Source organism: Echinococcus granulosus (genome assembly GCF_000524195.1).
Source record: "Echinococcus granulosus chromosome Unknown EG_S00002, whole genome shotgun sequence".
Classification (NCBI taxonomy): domain Eukaryota; kingdom Metazoa; phylum Platyhelminthes; class Cestoda; order Cyclophyllidea; family Taeniidae; genus Echinococcus; species Echinococcus granulosus.
Genome location: NW_020170382.1, coordinates 1,380,948 through 1,399,740, shown reverse-complemented (window position 1 = coordinate 1,399,740; position 18,793 = coordinate 1,380,948). Strand labels below are relative to the sequence as shown.

At 43.9% G+C, this 18,793-nt stretch overlaps 2 protein-coding genes across 2 annotated transcripts; one reads left to right on the top strand and one right to left on the bottom strand. All coding sequences in view use genetic code 11, as the record gives it.

The window, feature by feature from the left end:
- Positions 1 to 325: 325 nt before the first annotated feature.
- Positions 326 to 8,286, bottom strand: EGR_00518 (Histone acetyltransferase KAT2B; the record flags this gene model as incomplete). The annotated part of the gene is made up of 10 exons (XM_024489767.1): positions 326 to 543; positions 637 to 817; positions 2,275 to 2,351; positions 2,426 to 2,700; positions 3,611 to 4,128; positions 4,783 to 5,037; positions 5,115 to 5,256; positions 6,278 to 6,480; positions 6,558 to 7,757; positions 8,203 to 8,286. 10 exons carry the CDS (start codon positions 8,284 to 8,286, stop codon positions 326 to 328), a joined length of 3,153 nt encoding a protein of 1,050 aa, XP_024355764.1.
- A 3,150-nt stretch (positions 8,287 to 11,436) lies between these two features.
- On the top strand, positions 11,437 to 17,369 carry EGR_00517 (Ribosome-binding protein 1 (Ribosome receptor protein); the record flags this gene model as incomplete). Its single annotated transcript, XM_024489766.1, has 15 exons — positions 11,437 to 11,486; positions 11,560 to 11,842; positions 11,885 to 12,096; positions 12,142 to 12,304; positions 12,367 to 12,474; positions 12,511 to 12,774; positions 12,921 to 13,244; positions 13,450 to 13,611; positions 13,715 to 13,991; positions 14,063 to 14,295; positions 14,379 to 14,672; positions 14,911 to 15,006; positions 15,077 to 15,268; positions 15,845 to 16,175; positions 17,212 to 17,369. 15 exons carry the CDS (start codon positions 11,437 to 11,439, stop codon positions 17,367 to 17,369), a joined length of 3,147 nt encoding a protein of 1,048 aa, XP_024355763.1.
- Positions 17,370 to 18,793: the final 1,424 nt, after the last annotated feature.

The window sequence follows — 18,793 nt, the reverse complement described above, 5'->3', positions numbered from 1 at the left end:
TTGAGGTTGATTTGCAAGTAAAGTTCAATTAAAATCGTAAATGTGTACTAAAACATCGACTCTGGAGCCCAGAATCCCAGAGATCAGCGAAAAATTCATTACTTTTTAGCGCAGGGAGGAGGGTGAACCAACGGTTTTTCGCCTGATTCCACAACAAGATTTTCAGTGCTAGCAAAAAACAGTAGCAACAGCGATAGCAGAACACACCCAAAGCAGACAAATGTGAACAAGAATTACCAGTAAAAGGAATTGTAAATACATCTTAAACGGAGTCTAGGTCGGCCGTACATGTACAAGGGAGGGGGAGGTAGAAAGGGGTGGGAGGCTAGGGAGGAGGCAAGGGTGAGGGTGGATTGTCCCAAAGATTTGCTTCGCGCATCTTTCGCGTGAAGAGAGCATCGAGGGAGGCGACATGACGGTAGAGGTCTGAGTCGGGGTGGTTGTAAGTTCGACAGTTGTGGAACATTCGTCGCATGTCAGCAATGAAGAGGTCCACGTGGGTGTAGTACCGACTTCGCAGGCGCTCCGTCATTGTGCGCAAATCTGATCAGAAAAATCAGAGCAGTTGGATGAAAATGGAGACTTCCGTGTCTCTAGCAGTTGGCTACGCAAGTCTTAAATCCCTCACATTTCCACCTCCATGCTGGTAGTAAGAGACTCTGTTCATGTCCCACTTGGCCCCTTCTACTCGTTTATAGTACATGCCAGGCACCATATTGGCAGAAGCACCGGTGAATCCACCCTGAATAAGACAGATCACCTTGTCAACATCGCGTCGACCCGGCAAATACTCAAATCTCGAGCCCTCTAATGACGACTAGCAATTAATCAGGGTTAGGGTTTAAGACAACAAAATTTCCTTTAGAGAACTGGCTGCCGTAATCAGTAATCAGTATTTGAGACCACGACACCCCTCTTTCCGCATTCCTTTTAGACAAACTTTCCTATGAAAAGAGATTAAACTGCAGGAAGTGATTGCTATAGAACATCTTCCAGTCCTAAGCACCACTTTTCACATAAATTCCCCTTTAGCGCGATCCACCGTAAGTACGTGACATTTATAAATATCCGCCTGAATCTATGACGCATTCTCGATATGGGTCAAAGGCATCATTTCAGCTGCGTTCACATTGCCCAGCCGATTACAGTTGGCAGGAAAAGCTGTAGCGATCAAATTTGAGGAGTAGCTACTGAAGCGCTGGTTACGACCCTCAAAAATGAGAGGACTAGATAGAAGAATGTTTGCCCTAATCTCACATTCGCCTACGTGAATCCTTTCAACCCCTTCTATATGCTTGTAAAAAGCCACTTCCTGGCTAGTACCCTCTCATTACGCTTTTAGTGGTAAATTACGTGCTGTGAAGCCTTCAATATCCTAAAAGGGAAGATTTACCTAAGTTTCATGCATGCATGTGTCTGCCGGGCTACAAATAATCGGTAGCACCTACTTGTTCTTGGCGTTAAATACCCAATTTCCTTTAGTGGCAGACTTGAGAATACAAAACCCACGCAACTTCACTTAAGCTATTCTTAGTTTTGTTCATTCGTGAACTGCCGTTTGCGAATCAGTTATCAATTCAAGCTTTGTTGTGGAACTAGCTTGTAACATCAACAACTAAAACGTTTGACTAGTGAATGCACACGGAAGATTTTGCAAGTACTTCGCTAAGTTAAACCAATCCATCCGATTAGCATAACTCTAAAGGGCCTCACTAAAATTATCCACTTTGGCAAGTGGATCTACTGCGGATCGTCTGCCGGAATGGTAAGTCGAGTGTTTAAAAATAGCTAAAAATGAATTTTTACATTTCCGTGACCCAAAAAAGGCGGTAAATTTTATGACGCCAATCTGCTCAAAAAACTATCAAGGGGTGAGAAAAAGACGTTAACAGAAGAGAGAAGTCGCGCCTCAAAACTGTCTTAGAGCGCAATTGAAAGGTATCCTTTAGAATGGGGCTATGATTGACTAAACACTGTTGAAAAAAAAAATAAAATTAAACGATTTCCTTACGTGAATAAGCTACTCTCCAGCACAATTATGAGTACTTTCCGACACTAGTAAGGTATCGGGTACTATGGATTATTACTGATCAAACTGCCAAGAGAGACAGCAATGCTACTCTGCCGCCAAGTAACCAAGTAGTCCTTCTGAAAGCCGATTCTTTAGGTTTTCGTACCATTATACATCGTACACCCACCTCACATGACACAAATACTATCTTTACCTCGAAACATCAAGAGTTGAAATTATTCACAGCAACGACAATTAAGAACCTGGTTCTCCAAGTACATAAAATCGTGACGGATCGAGTCTTGTGGTTTGTGCAGCTGGTGTAGCTTGCTTCTATATTCTATGAAATAGCTTCAAGTTATGGACTAAAAGGATTTCGAAGCAAAAAAGGAAAAATAGGCAAGAGCCACCCACCGATAGGAAAAGTGATGATGCTGAAGTACCCAGGAGCCTCAGCAGCAGTGACTGGAGCAAGAAAAGGACCGGCAAACTTGTGTGCCTTCACGGCTTCGAGGACAGGACGAAGGCGTTCTGCCAGGGCATCTACGGATTCGTTGAAGAGTCGCATCTCCTCCCTCTGTCGCGCTTTCTCTACTAATGTCGGTGCCGTCGATGTTGTTGCCACCAGTGGTGGAGAGGATCGGGAAGTAAACGCAGGGACTTGATTATCATTTACGTGGGTCGATTTTCTAGAAAAAAGGGACGCCAAAAGAAGAAACATGAAAAATCCCGTACCTTATCACACGAGTAAGTTAGAGTGAAAGTTAAAGTGGCTTAAACGGTGTTGCCGAGTGAAATAAGTCACGGGGGATTGAAAGCGGCTACATCGAAAGCAGTGGAAGAGGCAGTAGCGGCAGTAAGGGGGAACAGGGGAATAAAATAACTCACATGTTGGCCTCCTCATATGTTATCGAATCGCTTCTAAATAAAGTGATTGTGAAAAGCATGACCTCAAACATGACGACCGTAAAGAAAATAAATTGTAATCCATTAAGACTAAGACAGCCACCTTCCAATCAGAGGTAGCGTTTAAACTGTTTATTCGATATCCGGAGGCAATCAGTCTCTGATTCATCCACTAAAATATTCTCAATAATACTAGTGTCCTGGCAAGTCATCTTGAGATAATAAGCAGGCTTCCATTGTGACACTTAATGGGTCACCAAGATGGTTATTTGAGTCGAAATCGCTCAAAATTAAACTTTCAAGAGTAGTTCAAGCGTCAAGCATTCGTCGCTTCACAAATTCGTTACCACTGCTGCATTTGGAACGAAATGCTGCAAAGAACGCGCCAAATTTTTCAGTATTAAAGGTAAAAATGACTGCATTCTTTGATTGCTGGGGTATTGTGTGAAATGCGTGGTCAAATAGCAAGCAAGAAATATTAACTGACTGATGATATTTAAAATCTAAGTCGAGTTACTATAGGATTGCTAGAAGGCATTTGCACAGATTCAAAGGCAAACGGCCGCAGAAGTGCATAGCAGTAAGAACGAAGAAACACTTAAAATCGGCTTAAATTTCACTGCTTGGAACTAAAAATAAAACCTATCATCTGATCAATTCAGTTAAACAAGCAGGAATCGTGATTCCGCCTACCCAGAACTAGCCCTTGTGCGTCTGGCAATCGTATCATCGTCAGTACTATCATTGCCACCACGAGAAGTAGACACAGAGAGCCTTGTCCGTCGACAGCTTGGCTGCCTGACCTGCGCAGGTGGCGGTGGTGGCAACTGCGGGGGTAGGAGGCCCTCTTCCCCCTCGAGGGGGGGAGACTGAGGAGTTACCTGAATGCTCAGAGGCTCGCTGGCACTAGCGGCCTCCCCCAATGCCATTGCTGCTTCCGTTGCCGGTGTTTCTCCTGGAGTCGTTGCAGAAGTGTCTACGCAAACGGTGGTGGTAGTGCCAGTCTCGGGAGCAGTAACAGTCACATCTGTCGCCGTTGCCGTCTTCTCGTCATTCTCTTCGTCCGTGGGATCAGATGGTCTCCAACCAGCCTCCACGAGGCCAGGAATGGAGGAGAGGGGTATGGGGCCTAGTCGAAACTGAGAATTCGGAATGCCCGGGTAGACTGTCTCTAGGGCGCGCTTTCGACGATCAATAATGCGAGTGATTATCTAGAGCGACGAGGAGAAATCTAAGGACTGTTACTCAGTATTCAAAGTAAGAATTGGCAAAAGTTGCGTCCAGGTTTTTGCATCATAACCGTATCATGTCGCACGCCCATGTCATAATCCTAGCCTTTGAATCCGTAGGTACATTTGCAGCATAGCTTCCTCAAGCGCTGCAGCCTTATGACAGGTTTAAAGAACATTTGAACGCCCCACGTTGAAACTCGATCTAAACTTCAAGACAAGAATTAAGGCAAAAATTCGAAACATGGGCGTTACAAGGCCGGTGATATCACGATTTCTGGAAATAAGATTTGAACCACTTTTGCTGGCCAAAATTTATTGTTTTTAAAATAATATTGAGAAAAGGTTGCCAAGGATGATGAAGAATGAAAATCGATTAAAGCAGAGATAGAGATAGCTAAACACTGCCCAGTATTTCAAATGCATTCACTTTAGCCTCAGGTCAGTGTAGTTGCGTAGCAAAAAAATACCATCCTCAACATGGAAATGTTGCCCAAGCGTAGTAGAGTATTGCTAATTTTGGTGTGCCCACAACCGCCTATTTATATCTGGACAATCTGTGTAGTTACCGCGAAACCCACCACAGGGAAAAACCAAAAGCGGATACTGGCGCCGTGAGTAAGAGTATAGACTCACCTCACGCTGACGGCTAATGACCTCGGAGAACTGTTTGTACACCACGTTGGGATAGAGCTCACAGCCCATGAGAGTGGCGCCCTCGTATTCCTTAATGTAGCCCTGATAGGCTTGGCGGGGCAGGCGAATTTCCCGCGAAAACCCTTGCTTTCGAAAGTAGCCCGTCGCGAAGGCGTCTGCATAGGTGAGGAAGTGGTAAACTCCATGCTGCGTATGGTAGTCTTTCAAGTGGTTCATCATCTGTGTCCCATAGCCCTTTTCACGAAAATAGTGGTAAAGCAGTACGGGGTACGATTTCCATGTGGAAATACGAGGCGGTTTCGCAAGCTCACCTTAACCTGCTCATTGAATATCACGGCGCAGAAGACGATCTCAGAAAAGCCCTGGGAGGGGAACATTCGGAAGGTAATTCCGCCAATTGCATGACGATCCCCATTCTCAGAAACCTTCAACAGAACCTGATTTTTGTGCTTTCTACGAAAAAAGTAGTGAAGACAGTCAGTGCAATGTGACAGTTGATGGAATCAAGAAACACAAGCATTAGGGACGTCTCATTCATCTGAGATATCTATTTAGTCTAACGTAATTTTGTTGTGAAACATTTCTACCCTCCCAAAAATAAGTTAACATAATGGTCCTAGTCTCGTTCCCTCAGCGAGTTTATGACAGTATTGCCGAGCTACCAACAGCTCTTCGCCTGTCGAAAGACATGTCAAAGTCACACAGAAGGCATTTACTGTAGATAAATGAATCTGCTCGGAACCACAACAGGAAGGCTATTGAAGTCGTTGTGACACTTAGTCGGAACCCCAGTCCCCAGTTCTACCAAAGGACCAGAAATGAAGAGTCGCCAAAGTGGAACAAATGGAGACCGCTCATAAGGGAGGCGCTTAGGATATCCGGAAACTATTAAACATGAGCATGACCTGAAGACGATGTACTTTTTTTGTTACAAGAAAGTGGGAGTAAATTCGACGGGCTACTGGTCAACATGGAAACAAAGATGGCTTGACAAAAAGGGATAAATAGGGAACATACCATTATAAAGCTACCTTATATAATTCACAAAATAGTTTCGCTTTATTCCTTCAAAAAGTGACTGGTATGCGAAATGCTTCAATGAATACATGACAAATAAAGCTCCAGAATGTAATTCGCAAACGGAACTGTCGTTGCATTCGAAACACTTCTCGACGTATGACATCTGTTTCCACCTCACGGTCAGATATGTCTAGATGGGCCAAGCAAGAACGTGATCATAAGGAACGCCAAGGAAGACGGGGAAAAGAGATCTGTGAAACAATGATATTAATTTCACTTACGTATAATTGAATATGTAAAGCTTTTCAGCCACCTGCGAAACGTTCACGGCCCTGATGACATGCAGTCTACCTACGCTGTCAGTTCCAGCCCTTTACTCATCGATAATAGAGCCTTAAAACGAATTCAGGGAAAACTCATGTACCACGAGAAACCAATGTAAAAGCTAACGTACGGATCAAAGACGAGACGGGTGATGTACTCCTTAGGCATGCGGGGCAGTTGAATGGCAAAGACATTGAGAAGCTCCAAAAGCCAAATGTACGTAGAGGGCTCCTGCTGCTGACTCAAACTGTTACTCACTACGTGAAATTCAATCGTACCCGCAGATTCCTCCCTTCGCGCGGCTGCGTCACGAGTCGCCAAGAACGAGCGCAACTGCATCCAAACAGTAAGACAAAGTGGTAAGGAGGGAAATTAAAAATGAAGTAAAAGGAAAGAGAGCAACCCCATACAGTTGGAGAGGGCAGTAGATTCCGCCCAAGACTCTGTTCTGCGTCCAGCTCCTTTACCACCTCTTCCAATTCTCGTGGACTTATTTCTCCCGCGATGGAGGATGAGGGGGAGAACTCGCAACGCAATCGCTTGGCCGGCGGAGTAGAAGCTCCACTGGGCGCAGTAGAGTCATACTCCAAGGGTCGACGAAGGCCAAATAGGGATGTGTTAAGCATTTTCGTGGTGCTTCTCGTTGGATAGAATGAGTTTTCAACCATTGCCTGGTTTTTTATCCTCAAACCGGATCTACGCTTCGGGGTAGTGAAAAGGTCATCTTCCACCTCCGCATCCTCTTTATCCACCTTTAAGGTGACGTTCTGAGACTCATCCTCTTCCCCCTCCTCCTCTTCCATATCTGTATTGGCCACTTTGCAGTCAACAAAGACAGCGGTGGGGTTGGAGAGGATTCCAGACTCCTCCAGCTTTCCAGAGGCTGAAAATGGTCTGAAAAATGGGTCCCAAATAGGGGAGTTGGGGAGACGAGCCTCACGCTCTAGCTCTGAAATAAATGCAGAGAGTTCCGACTGCAGTTTAGTCTTCTCCTCACGTACTTTCTCCAAGAGACCCGACTTTAGTTCTGGGAGGAGGGCGAGAAAGAAGTTCTTACCAAAGGCGGCTGTGGGTTCAAAGTAGGGAAAGGTTGTACAGAAGAGGGGGATGTAACAGTGGCACATCCAACGCATGTAAATCAGCCTGTAGCCAGTGAGGTTTTCATTCTTCTGTTTGCGGTGCTTTGGCGCCTGCAATCGGTGACCGTTGAGGTAGGTGAGAACCAGACGACCAGCATCAACGTAGATAAGAGCTTCACTAGGAGTGATGGAGAGTTTTTGGATGATGAGATTGCGCACTGCAGTGGAGATACTAGGCCGTTCAAAGGGAGGCAGATCGTCCACCTGAGGGTGAGTCCGATTAGCTAAAGCCTTTCGCAAGCGCTTGAGCATGCAGAAGTATAACTGGCGGGTCTCCAGGTCTTCCTCGTTGGAACAGAGGAGGAAGAGTGTTTCAAGATCTTCTACCATCTGCACTGCAAGATCTTCAATCCAACTAGAGAACTCAGGAGAGCTGCTGTCGCCACAATGATGGTGATCGCAGAGTGCACAGCGGTAAGTATCCTCGCCATTGTCACAGGGTTTCCAACTCGCACATTTACAATCCAATTGCTAGTTTTTTTCAAAAACAGTTGAAAATAAAGCAAGCAGTTAAATCCAGCCAGTAACCAACGGCTACTAGCCTAAAACGAACTAGATTTGACAGTGGACAATTATTTGTACCAACGAAATAACAGATTAGGTTGAAAACAATTTTCAGGCCATGAGCACAGAAAATGCCACTAAAGAGGCATAGTACACTTGATAATTAATGTACAGGACAACCCTAAGCCAAGCGAAATTGGCTCAAGAAGGGCAATGAACATAAAGTAAATGTGAGAGACATTGTATAGCCTCATTAACTGCGAAGACCATTAGGCGTGTTTAGACCCAGCTAGGACTCAATTTCATTAATCACGCTACAGATTAACACAGTAATGTTGGGGCACGCATTCTAACTTGTGAATTAATGCTGTTAAGTAGGCACAATCAAAAGCTTAGTGTAAAAAACACTTACTTGACAAGGAATGTAAGGCATGACCTTAGGCACCTTTTCTTCAGCCGTCAGTGATGAAATATACTTTCTCCGCTCAAATAACATATTTCTTTTGTTTGTAAATGAGGCCATTCCATACACCAAAAACGCCAATTATTCCAATTATTCAACAGACCTCCTGGACGGCAACCGATTAAAACAAACCAGGAGAAATGTGCGATAAAAATAATTTAGCTTGAAGATTACTGCTAGATTCACCCATGATTCTTGTTACTGCGATTCAGTCGCAGCTGATTAGTTGGACAATTTCCTTAAGTTAATTAGGTAAACGATTTGTTACTAGGCCATAGTATTTATCGTCTGAAGTGGATAAGCGCACTTTAGCCGCGATTTTTACAACGGCTTTCCTAACGTATAAGAGTATGTAAGCATAGGTTTTTGAACAAGGTGGCAGATACTACATATCAAATTGATGCCCTTCACTCAAACGTAGACCAGGCCATTAATATCTGACGAACAGCTCTTGGGACGTCATGTCTTTTGCCAACCTTTAGTAAGCATTCGCAAGGTATCTGTGATAATAAAAACTACAATTCTCTCACTGAGAATAGGGAAAAAGTGGTGAAGCCTCTCAAGCCCCCTCCCCCTCTGTGGTCGTAAGGAGCCGATGTAATAAGGGAATTACACATTGCAAGTAGGCCAAATGGCTAGATAGCTCGTAAAATGACCTAATGTAGCGTCTCGGCCGCCACGAGTCCTCGCCATTGCGCCTATGTAGGGGAGGGGGCTGGCCTCCGTGACATGCCAGTAGCCCCAACCCATTCTGTACTTCTAATATGCACGCATATTCTGTCCAAGTATCGTGTCATTCTCGGTCTTCACGGATGTCTTGGGGCGTCGAAATACTGCTTGCAGAAACTTAAGTAGCTTTATAAGCAAATAAAGCACAAAACGGCAACAAAGCAGTAAATTTCCATTTCACTAATAGTATGCCTACCAAAAAGAGCAAAAATTTACCAACTTTTGTGGATTCTTTAAATTTCAAACTAAGCTGGGCACAATTTCTATGATATAGAATTGCTGCCGTATCGCCTACCTAGCTTCCATTCCCGAACATATAATCGCAAGAAGATTGAACTATTGAGGACACGGTCTACTGTTTAAACGAAAAAAAACACAATTGGTGGGAATTCTACTTAAAATTAAAATTCGGGTTCCCACCAGTGGTCGACGATATTACCCAGACCAGTAGGATCGACGAAATCAACTGTGAAGGTGAAGTCAAACGAATGTCTGCCGCAGTAAAATCCATTCATACAAAAAGTCCGGGCTTACACACCGTACTATGTTGAGTAGGTTTCACAGGCGAATAGCCTTTTCGGCAAAATAAATATAGCACAAGATTTTCTTACAAAAATGAGACACGGACACGTTCTCAGTAGTGATCAGAAATTTCACCGAGATAAAAAAATAATGGAAAACTGTGTTTGTTTCTAACTTGCCCTTAAACTCTCTTACGTATTCTATTATTCTTGCAGCGCAACGAATACGCGTCAAGAACATTCTCGTTTATGTACTATGAACAGGATCTCTTTATTCTGAGTCAGATCGTGATTCTGGAGATGTAACCTAAGGAGAGGTAAAAATAAATTCTTTTGCAAAAAAAACTTATTTAACCGCAGCAAAGGAATATGAAAAATACAACGAAAACATTTCATTACAGCCGCGCATGTGCAATGCTTTGATTGTTAAACTCTCAGCTTAGGTAAAGGCCACTTTGTGTCTTGGCCACTGTACTGTAATACGATGGTGGTTTATCCCTCGGTAGTGGTGAGGCGCCAATTTTGTACTTTAAATTAGCCTTTTTGCACCTCGCTGGGTGGGCTAGCCTTCGGGCCATGCCAATAGCCCAAACAACTTCTCTGTGCTGAACATATATATGTATGTATTCTACCCGAGTTCTGTGTCTTATTTCGTCTTTAGGGAAGTCTTGGACGCTACAGTACGTTAGTTGTGTGGGCTGGCCTCTAGACCAAGCCAGTGACCTCAACCCCTTCTTTATTTTGAACATGTATGTTCTACTCTAGTGTTGTATCCTCTTTCGTTTTCAAAAAAGTTTCAAATTGTTACACTGGTGGTAGCGAAAATTAAACCCAATCTCAGAGTAGCTGACTCGATTATGGAGGTAAAAAGTGGGTGACATCAGTAAAATTAACATGGCAGAATCTAATTTGTAGTTCTGATAGGTCTTTTAAATTGGTTCATTATTATCACGGGCTGAAGAGACCAAGGCACTCTCAGCTTAAGTGCACTAGGGAAATTGTTGAGGCTTTCATTATTCGAGTTTTCAACTGAATGATTTGTCTACAAAGCAACTAGCTGAGAGGTAACTGGTGTAGAATAAAGACAAAATCGCTAGCTAAAGTGCAATATGTACAGATTTAAGTGCCCTTCTAGTCATACGCAGAGTTAAAACGTGAGTTTAGCATCCCATAACATCATATCGTTGTATCACATGTACACTATCGCTTAGCCATTGGATATTTTAATTTCAAGTAATATTACAACAAAACTATTACAATAAATGCGCATCTAGGGCAGGTAACGCGCTGTGAAAAAAGCTAGAGTTAAAAAGTTACGAATTGAAACAGTATTAAAATTCCTAAAAGTTGTTGCCTAGTATACTACCCTTGCCAGTGCCAGTTTTGCAAAAAGCCAAACAAACGTCACAACCTATGCCCTCATGATAAATCGGTGTCGTAATTTGTTGTGAAATTCCATTTTAGTTCATGGGGACTTTAAATGTATCACGCACTTTGTCGGCGCGCTTGTTGCTTTTGTCCGTGAAATCTTGCTTTGTAAGTTTTTTCGTCGGTTTTTGATGGTGTTCTTACATAATAGTAGCTTTTAAACGTAAAAACGCTCCTTTGTCTGCTACCTATGGGACCCTTTGTGAGATGATCCAGTTTTAAAAGTGGTAGGATAACCAACGACTCATGCTTCCGGCTTCGTCGTAGATGAGTCCACAGTAAGCTTGTCCACTATCGTGACTGGGTTACGTCGGTTAATCGCTGTGAATGCTTTAGTACTATAACCTTAAGATTGTTTCCTAGTGCCAATATATTTAGCTCTAAATCCCAGATTTTTTATATTCCGCGCCTGGCTTGCAACTGACATTTGTTGATGAGAATGCCGGTACGTTTATTTTGCGATTTAGATCCGATCGCTCATCTTTTTGTTTTTACCAAAGGTATCATGGCAGAAGAGCAAGAAGTAGTGGAAGTAAATTACGAAGAACAGTATAGGTATGCTCTTCTCAGAGAAGTGAATGTTAGTTTACCAATTACTCATTTTCGTAACTAAGCATTTTTCTTTCAGAATACTGTCAGAAGAGAATAAAAAACTCTCCATAGACATCGCTAGTTTACAACTCAGCAATAGGAGTTTGGTTAATCAAAATCGTGATGAAAAGAAAAAAGTTATGGATTGTCGCCTTCAAATTAGCGATTTAGAAAGTCGTTTGCGAACGCTAGATAGCATCAAGACTGAATTAACTGAAAGCCAAACTCAAGCTGAGCGTTTGCGTCAAAGTTTGGATGCTAACGAAACAAAATTGGCGGCTACCGAACGTCGGGCTACGGAGGCGGAGAGTCTTGTTAAGGTGGGCTCCATCGCTGCTCACTTTCGAAATACTTATTTGTAGGTAAAGGATAGCATTATTGAAAAGCAACGGAAATTTTCTAAAGAGCTGGAAGGGAAGGTTCAGAACCTCTCTGAGGAAGTGGAAGGTTTAAAATCGAAATGTGGTAAATTAGAGGTGACTTTAAGCGAGGCCTTGGATAGGGCGGATGAATGTGACCGTTTGCGTGAAAATGTGGCCGCGAAAACCGCGCTTCTGGACAAAATTGCCGAGTCGTAAGCCGTCTTCGCATTTCCTCCTAACGCGCTGCTCTTCGTTAGATCTGGGGGTGTAAGTGAAAGTGGTTTGGCTGCTGCCAATCAGTACTTTAAAGAACAGGAGGCTAAATTTGTCGAACAGTTGGCGGAAATGAAGCAGGCTAAAAGTGAGCTTGAAAGAAGCGTGAAGGACTTGACCGACGAACGCGATTCCCTTCAAGAGAAGGTGGGTGGTGTCTAGTCTTTCTTCAAAAATGTTGTGCATGTCTCAATTCTTGCTCTTTTTAGATTGAGAACCGGGATGCGGACATTGAAAGCTTGAGAGAGAAGTGTGCTAACTTGGAAGCATCGGTAAAGGAGTCGAAACACTCGGACAAGCGTACGAAGGGCGATATGGTAAGCTGTCTTCAGGTTTGTCCAAACTGCCTTTAGGCAAATAACCGCTTGATTGGGCCGTCGCTCCCACCGTGGATTCTAGAGGAGAAGAAACCTGATCCGAGTGAAATAGAAAAGCTTAATAATGCGGACCCGGCCACTCTCCGGGCTCGTGTACTTGATTTGGAGGGTAAAGTACACGAGCTTAATCAGCTTCTGACCTACCGAGAAGATGTCATCCTCCGAATTTACCAGGTAACGTTAACCGTTTATACTCCGAAGTCTTTGCACGCACTCTTCCTTTGTCAGTCGGCTCGGAACGTGAGTTTCGGCTTTTGCAGCAAAGGTAAACCAATCGGTAACTCTACGATGAACATTCGACTAACACATCCCTGTAGATTGGCATTACTGATTTCGGGTTTGTATCCAGATCACTTGTTATAATGGTCGAATTGTCGCTCAAATAGGAGATACAAAAGAAGGCCTCTCGACTAGAGGCGGCGGAAGTGGAACGATCCAGTCTTTCCGCTCAGGTCAGCATTCTTAAACGAGAACTCGCAACCTTGCGTGAGGATGGAGGGCTACGCGGTGGCGGTCGGCGTTATGACGGCTACCCACCCGAAATTGAGATTGAAATCGAACGACTTCGGGGTAAAAGGGACCGCGAGTACCAGCGGAGAAAGCGGGCGGAAGCAGAGATGGATGAGATGGAAGTGGAGTTGAATGAGGTGAAAGAAAAAATGAAGAAAGTGGAGGAGGAGTTGGCTGAGATAGCCAATGCCCCAAAACCGGTAAATTGTCATCCCCAAGTCATTTTGCTACTAGTAGGATTGAATGGGATTGTTAAAACCTAGAGCAGCCTATTTGTACCCAAATTTTGATCAGGAATTGCGTCTACCATTTAATATTTGCTATTTTTAACTGTCATCTTAGAATTTGTAGAATGATAGTGCGATTGTGACTTATAGCGCTAGCCTCGATTGTTTTTGCTACCAGGTTATTCACTCTGGCGACCCGGCTGATAAGGCTCGCATCACCGAGCTACAAACGGCAGTCAATCAGCTGCGCTTGGACAATGAAGCTAAGCGCTCAGAACTGTTTGATCTCAGGTCCCGTTTTGACGAAAAATCGGCCCAATTGGAGTCTTTCTCTTCAGAGGTATGTCCCCTAATCGACGTCCCCTTGACCTGGGTTCATCTCGCTATTGCTATTGCTGCTTATTAAATGGTAGAGGACTGATTTGGCGCCTTTTCTCCTTTAGATGAAGACAAGGGAGCGTCAGGTGAACGATCTGACGGCAGAGTTGACTACCAAGACGACCCAATTGGAGCAGGTGAACAAAGAGCTGGAGGCAGTGCGTCTTCGCGTGGTTCGTGGAGGCGTTGAGACGGAGCGCTGGCAGACCGATTTGAATAGTGTGCGGACCACCAATCGCTTTCTCGCTCAACAGACCAATGAACTGCGTCTCCGCCTTACCACTACCGAAGCCCAATTGATTGATGCTCAGAAACGCATCGTTTCTCTTTTAAAATCCAAAAGTAAATTTTAGTGGTCAGCATGAATTCTCCTTTTGAGTCTACTGTACCACTACTTTTTGTGCCTGCTTTAGGTGACGCACCACTGTGCAACGGAGTTACCGAAGACGACGAACTATTAGCTAAAGACAAAGAGATCGCAGACTTGAAGTCCAAGGTCACTGATATTGAATCACAACTTACCAAAGCGAAGGAAAATGTTGCTGATTTGGAGGCTTCCAGATCTGAGATTAACGAATTGAGAACTAAGTGCGCTGCTCTGACGGTCGAGCTTGAGTCTGAAAAGCATCGCGTCAACTCAGAAACAGTAAGTCTTTTCTTTGCATTGTTGTTTATTGTTTTTTTGCGGTCCCATAAATATTGGATAGTTGATTTGTTTATTCACCTTAGATACAAAATTCTGACGACACACACCGAATTACACAGCTACTGTCCGACCTGAAGAAGGAGCACCAGTCATCCACTGCGTACGCTGAACGTTGCACAGAACTGACGAAACAGTTGACTGAGCTGGAGTCGACTCTGGCTGAGACTCGTGAACGGTTGAACGAGGCGACGAGTGAGAATCGACGCGCTGATTTGGAGCAGGCTGCTGCCCATGCGGTCGGCGCATCCTCTCCTCCGGCGAAACGGGTTAGGCGAACCCGTTCCAGCAACGCAAACGTTCCTGCTGCCGTCTCTCAGGTAACTATCTAACTCTCCTCTTACCAATCCTCACATCTGCTGCACTGGACGGATAGCTTTAACATATCTGGTATTTTAAGGATAAACGCATGACACGCAGTCAGACTGCGCCTCAGGGTTATGGTAAGCCAAAGCTATCGTGAAATAACAGGGAGTAACCTCCTCTATCTTTCCAACTGTCCCTTAGTTTCACTGACGTGTAAACAAATATGAACCCATTTATCTTTTTCATCCCCAGGAATGCGCTGCTTGTACGGAGCTCAAGCGTCACGTTCAGGCTCTTGAAAGCGACCTTGCCGATGCCAACACGAAGATTGGCAACTCTGTCACAGAGGTGGGCTCCGTAGTTAGCCATTTCAGTCCCTCTTGAAACGGGTCTTATTGTTAATTTTGTCGCCTTATAGTTAAATGATTTGCGAGCACGACTGAGTGAAGCGGGTGAAGAAGCATGCAGACTGCGTCAGGAGGTCTCGAGTCTTCACGAGGATTTGGCTGCCAATGCTAGCGGCCTTAAGAAGCTTCGTCACGTGGCTTGCGCCTACCTTGAAGACAAATCGTCATCGGTCCTGGCCGAGCAGCTACGCCAACTCCTGGCGGTGGAGTAGTGTTGTGGCTATCGCGCACGCTGTTGTTCTGCCTGTCACGGCTTTATGTACATTTTCTCCACTCCACTCGGCAGCTAGGAGAACTGCGTCGGAATAGCGCGTAGCATTTGCGTTTTTTGACCGTTTATACTTGTGTTCCCAAGGTCCACATTTATGTAACATATTTTTTTGATGATAAAGATCAGTGTTTGAGTGATCTCTTTGTTGTTCTTCTGTGCCGGCAATGTTACCCTTTACCACTATTTAAACCACAATTTGTAGTCGCGTCATTATCTGGATCTTTTCGCCCTTTGATGCAGTAATATACGGCCTAGGATTTCTTTTAGTGTGTTTTAAAATCAGTTACTTGCTCCTTATCCGTAGTTGTAGCGTGAAACTTGTTTAATCCGGGGCGGGGGCTGCTTAGTAGCAGCACCGACGGTAACCCCATTGTTAGACCAAGCGAACTGGTGACTTAGCGGTGAGCGAATCACTTGGTGGTTGCTAATGTTGCTTCATGGGAGACGTCTAATGGGGCATCTGAGGCTTGATATACTGCTTGGGGAGTTACGGTATCGTGTTTTTCAGACTTCAATGCGCCTCTTGCGTTGTCTGGCTGCGTCTTGCCACCCAGTGCGGTTATTCCCCTCCCCACTGACCTACGCAGCTCAACGATGCGTTCAGACCTTCGGCATGCGGTTCGGCTTCTGGTCTGGATTGAGGTCCTCTCTCAGTGCGCTGAATAGTCTGACTGAGGTGGAGGGTCGACTGGTTGGCACTGATGCGATGGGAAATCGATACTTTGAAGCGGAGCCAGATAGGGATAGTGAGGTTCCGCATCGCGCAGCTAGACCGAAACGCTTCTTCCTTGTTCCCGGGCAGAAGTCTATTGAGGACTCATGGGTGCAGTTGAATACTGGTTTGTTTTAGCCATTAGCACTGGTCAAAGACAGTCATTATTTTAAATTGTTTGATTTTCGATATGCATATTTTATTTTCCTGCTACCTCTGTGGAACTCTACACTGATGCTCCCTTTCACCCCAAGTTTGTCCATTAATGACTTCGATACTTCGATAGACTGATGCGTTTTCCGGATACTTTAGACTTTAGAAGTCCTCAAACTGCTCCTAATTGAGCCCCCTCTATTTGCGGTGCATAAAATTAAAGTTTGTTTTTCATAGTTTTTAGAGCAGAAATTAAAACTATTTTGAGATCTTGTTTGAATAAAAGAATCTTTTTATTTATCGAGGAGCATGGTTTTGAGAAAAAATTCCATTTCAGAATGAACTCACTGAACAGAATTATTGCCAAGATTGCTTGTAGTGATGGGGGCCTACGATCCGTATTTCATAAACGGGTTAAATTAGTGTTTTGCTTATACAAACTTTGCCTTTTTTTTCACGAAAACCATGCAAAAGTTATTTGATAAGCTATTCTCATGGAGATTTATTAGGTGAAATCGTTTTTGAAGACTGGTTCCACCGTTTATTATCATACCTAGCCTTTCCTTGATGGGCACCTTTTTGGTATCCCTAAAGCAGTTTTAAAGTATGCAAGCCGCCTTACCATGAGTGTGGAAAGATGGAAACAGGGGTGAGATGAACGGGCCTCCATGCCATGGGCGTGGATGTCGAGTTGTGGGAAGTTAAAGGGGGGGTCTCCGCAGTCTAAGTATAGCTGTGCTGAATTACAAAGGCGACGTTTTTAGGTCAATTTGAAAGTGTTGCGAGACCTCTTTTCTTCGACTGAATTTTCTGTTTTCAAAATCTTTTCTCTGCATTCCTCATCATAGCACGGTGAAACATTGCGGAGGATCAGCTGGGTTGTATTATGCCTAAGTGTAACAGTACAATTTTTCAAAGGTGTATGCATTGTCTCTAGGCAACTCCTCTGTTTATGATACTGAGGCCTGGATCTAGCTATCGTGTTCACTTTTTCTTTTTGCATTAATCAGAACTTCCGCGTCTTCCGAGTGAGTGGGATGCGTGGCTGCGTTATAGACGTGCAGACCCGCCTACACTGGAGGAAATTGAGAGGAACACGAAGGCTGCCCAAATACGTGCGATTAAGGGTCGTGAAAGCGAGGCATGTTTTTGCATTTGCGCCTTTTGATTCTATGGAAAAAAGGGTGGTTGAAACGCAGTGTTTGCCGTGATCTTACTATTGGCTAATTGATAAACTGCTGGATCTTTACTTTGACGTCTTGCTTCATCTGACTCAGTATTTTTGGTTCATGGATCAATCCCCAGCTCTTGCTACTGCTGATTCATGCCTATTTCTGGTTTCCTTCAGGCTGTCATTGCCCACCATCCTGATCATATTAGAAAGGTAGATATATTAATTCTGTCATTGCAATGGTTAATCAGATCGGAATGCCACAGTTGATTGGACAGTTAAATTTGGCATGTCATAGACTTAAACTAGCCCTAGTGACACTATTTTTCGCTCTAATGATGAGGTGATGAAATCACGATTAAGTGTTTCTCACCGCTTGGTTACATGTTGGCCGTAATAGTCAGTTGGTGCAAATTCTGACGAGTACAGCTTTCATCTGATCAGGACTATTAGGTGTCAGTTAGTAGGTAGCCGATTTACTAAATCTTATAAAGCTGCAATAGAAAAACGGTGAACACGCGGATGTGCTAAATTTTTTCAAATGGAATAGTAATCAAGTTAGGTATTGCTACCTGGTTTTGGGTGTATTCGCTTTATAGCAACCCCTTTAAATTCGTTGTCGCTTGTCTCTAGCCTTGACTCAAGTCTCCCAATTGACATCTGCTTCGTGTTCAAAATTCAGGCTACACTTAATTTCGTTTTCATTACCTAAAACCTTGCCAAATAAGTACCACATCGACGTTTGGAATTGTCTGCGAAGCTACTACTCGAAAATAGCCTAAATTATCTGCAACTATTCACCAAAAGACATTTCTAAAAGCGGGATGATTCGAAAAGCTAATTGTGACTTGGAACGAGTGTTCAGTGACATTTGCTATAATTTTTTTAAATTAAGGTAAACTGTTTGGCATCATGGATACTCGAATTTAGTGCTTGAGGAGGTGAAACATTTAACACAATCCCAATAGCAAGCTACTAGCTAAAATTGTGATAAACTTGTTTACCGCATGAAGAAACTGTAGTAGTTTCCATGAGGCGCTTTTCTTATCGTACGTTTTGTGTCATATTTCTCCTTCGTAACGCCCCTCTTTCATACTTTCAACACAGGAGAAATTCAGAGAAGAATTGAGACGGCGAGCAGTCGAAAAGGGCGAAAACTCATCAAAATTGTCCTCCTCATCCAGAAATAAGGAGGACGTGCCCTTTCCGCGGCATCCTGGTTTGGAGGTGACTCCCGGAGAACAGGGCTGAAATGTAATTTCCTTCTGAGAGTATAACTTACCTCTTTCTCATCTTGATTATTCATAAATGTTATCATTCGTGTTTTCACTTATACGATTTCATTATAGATAGGACAAAGTAGTCAACAGTCTTATTCAGGTCTTGGAACCTGCCTTCAGAGCAATGGACTTAAATGGGGA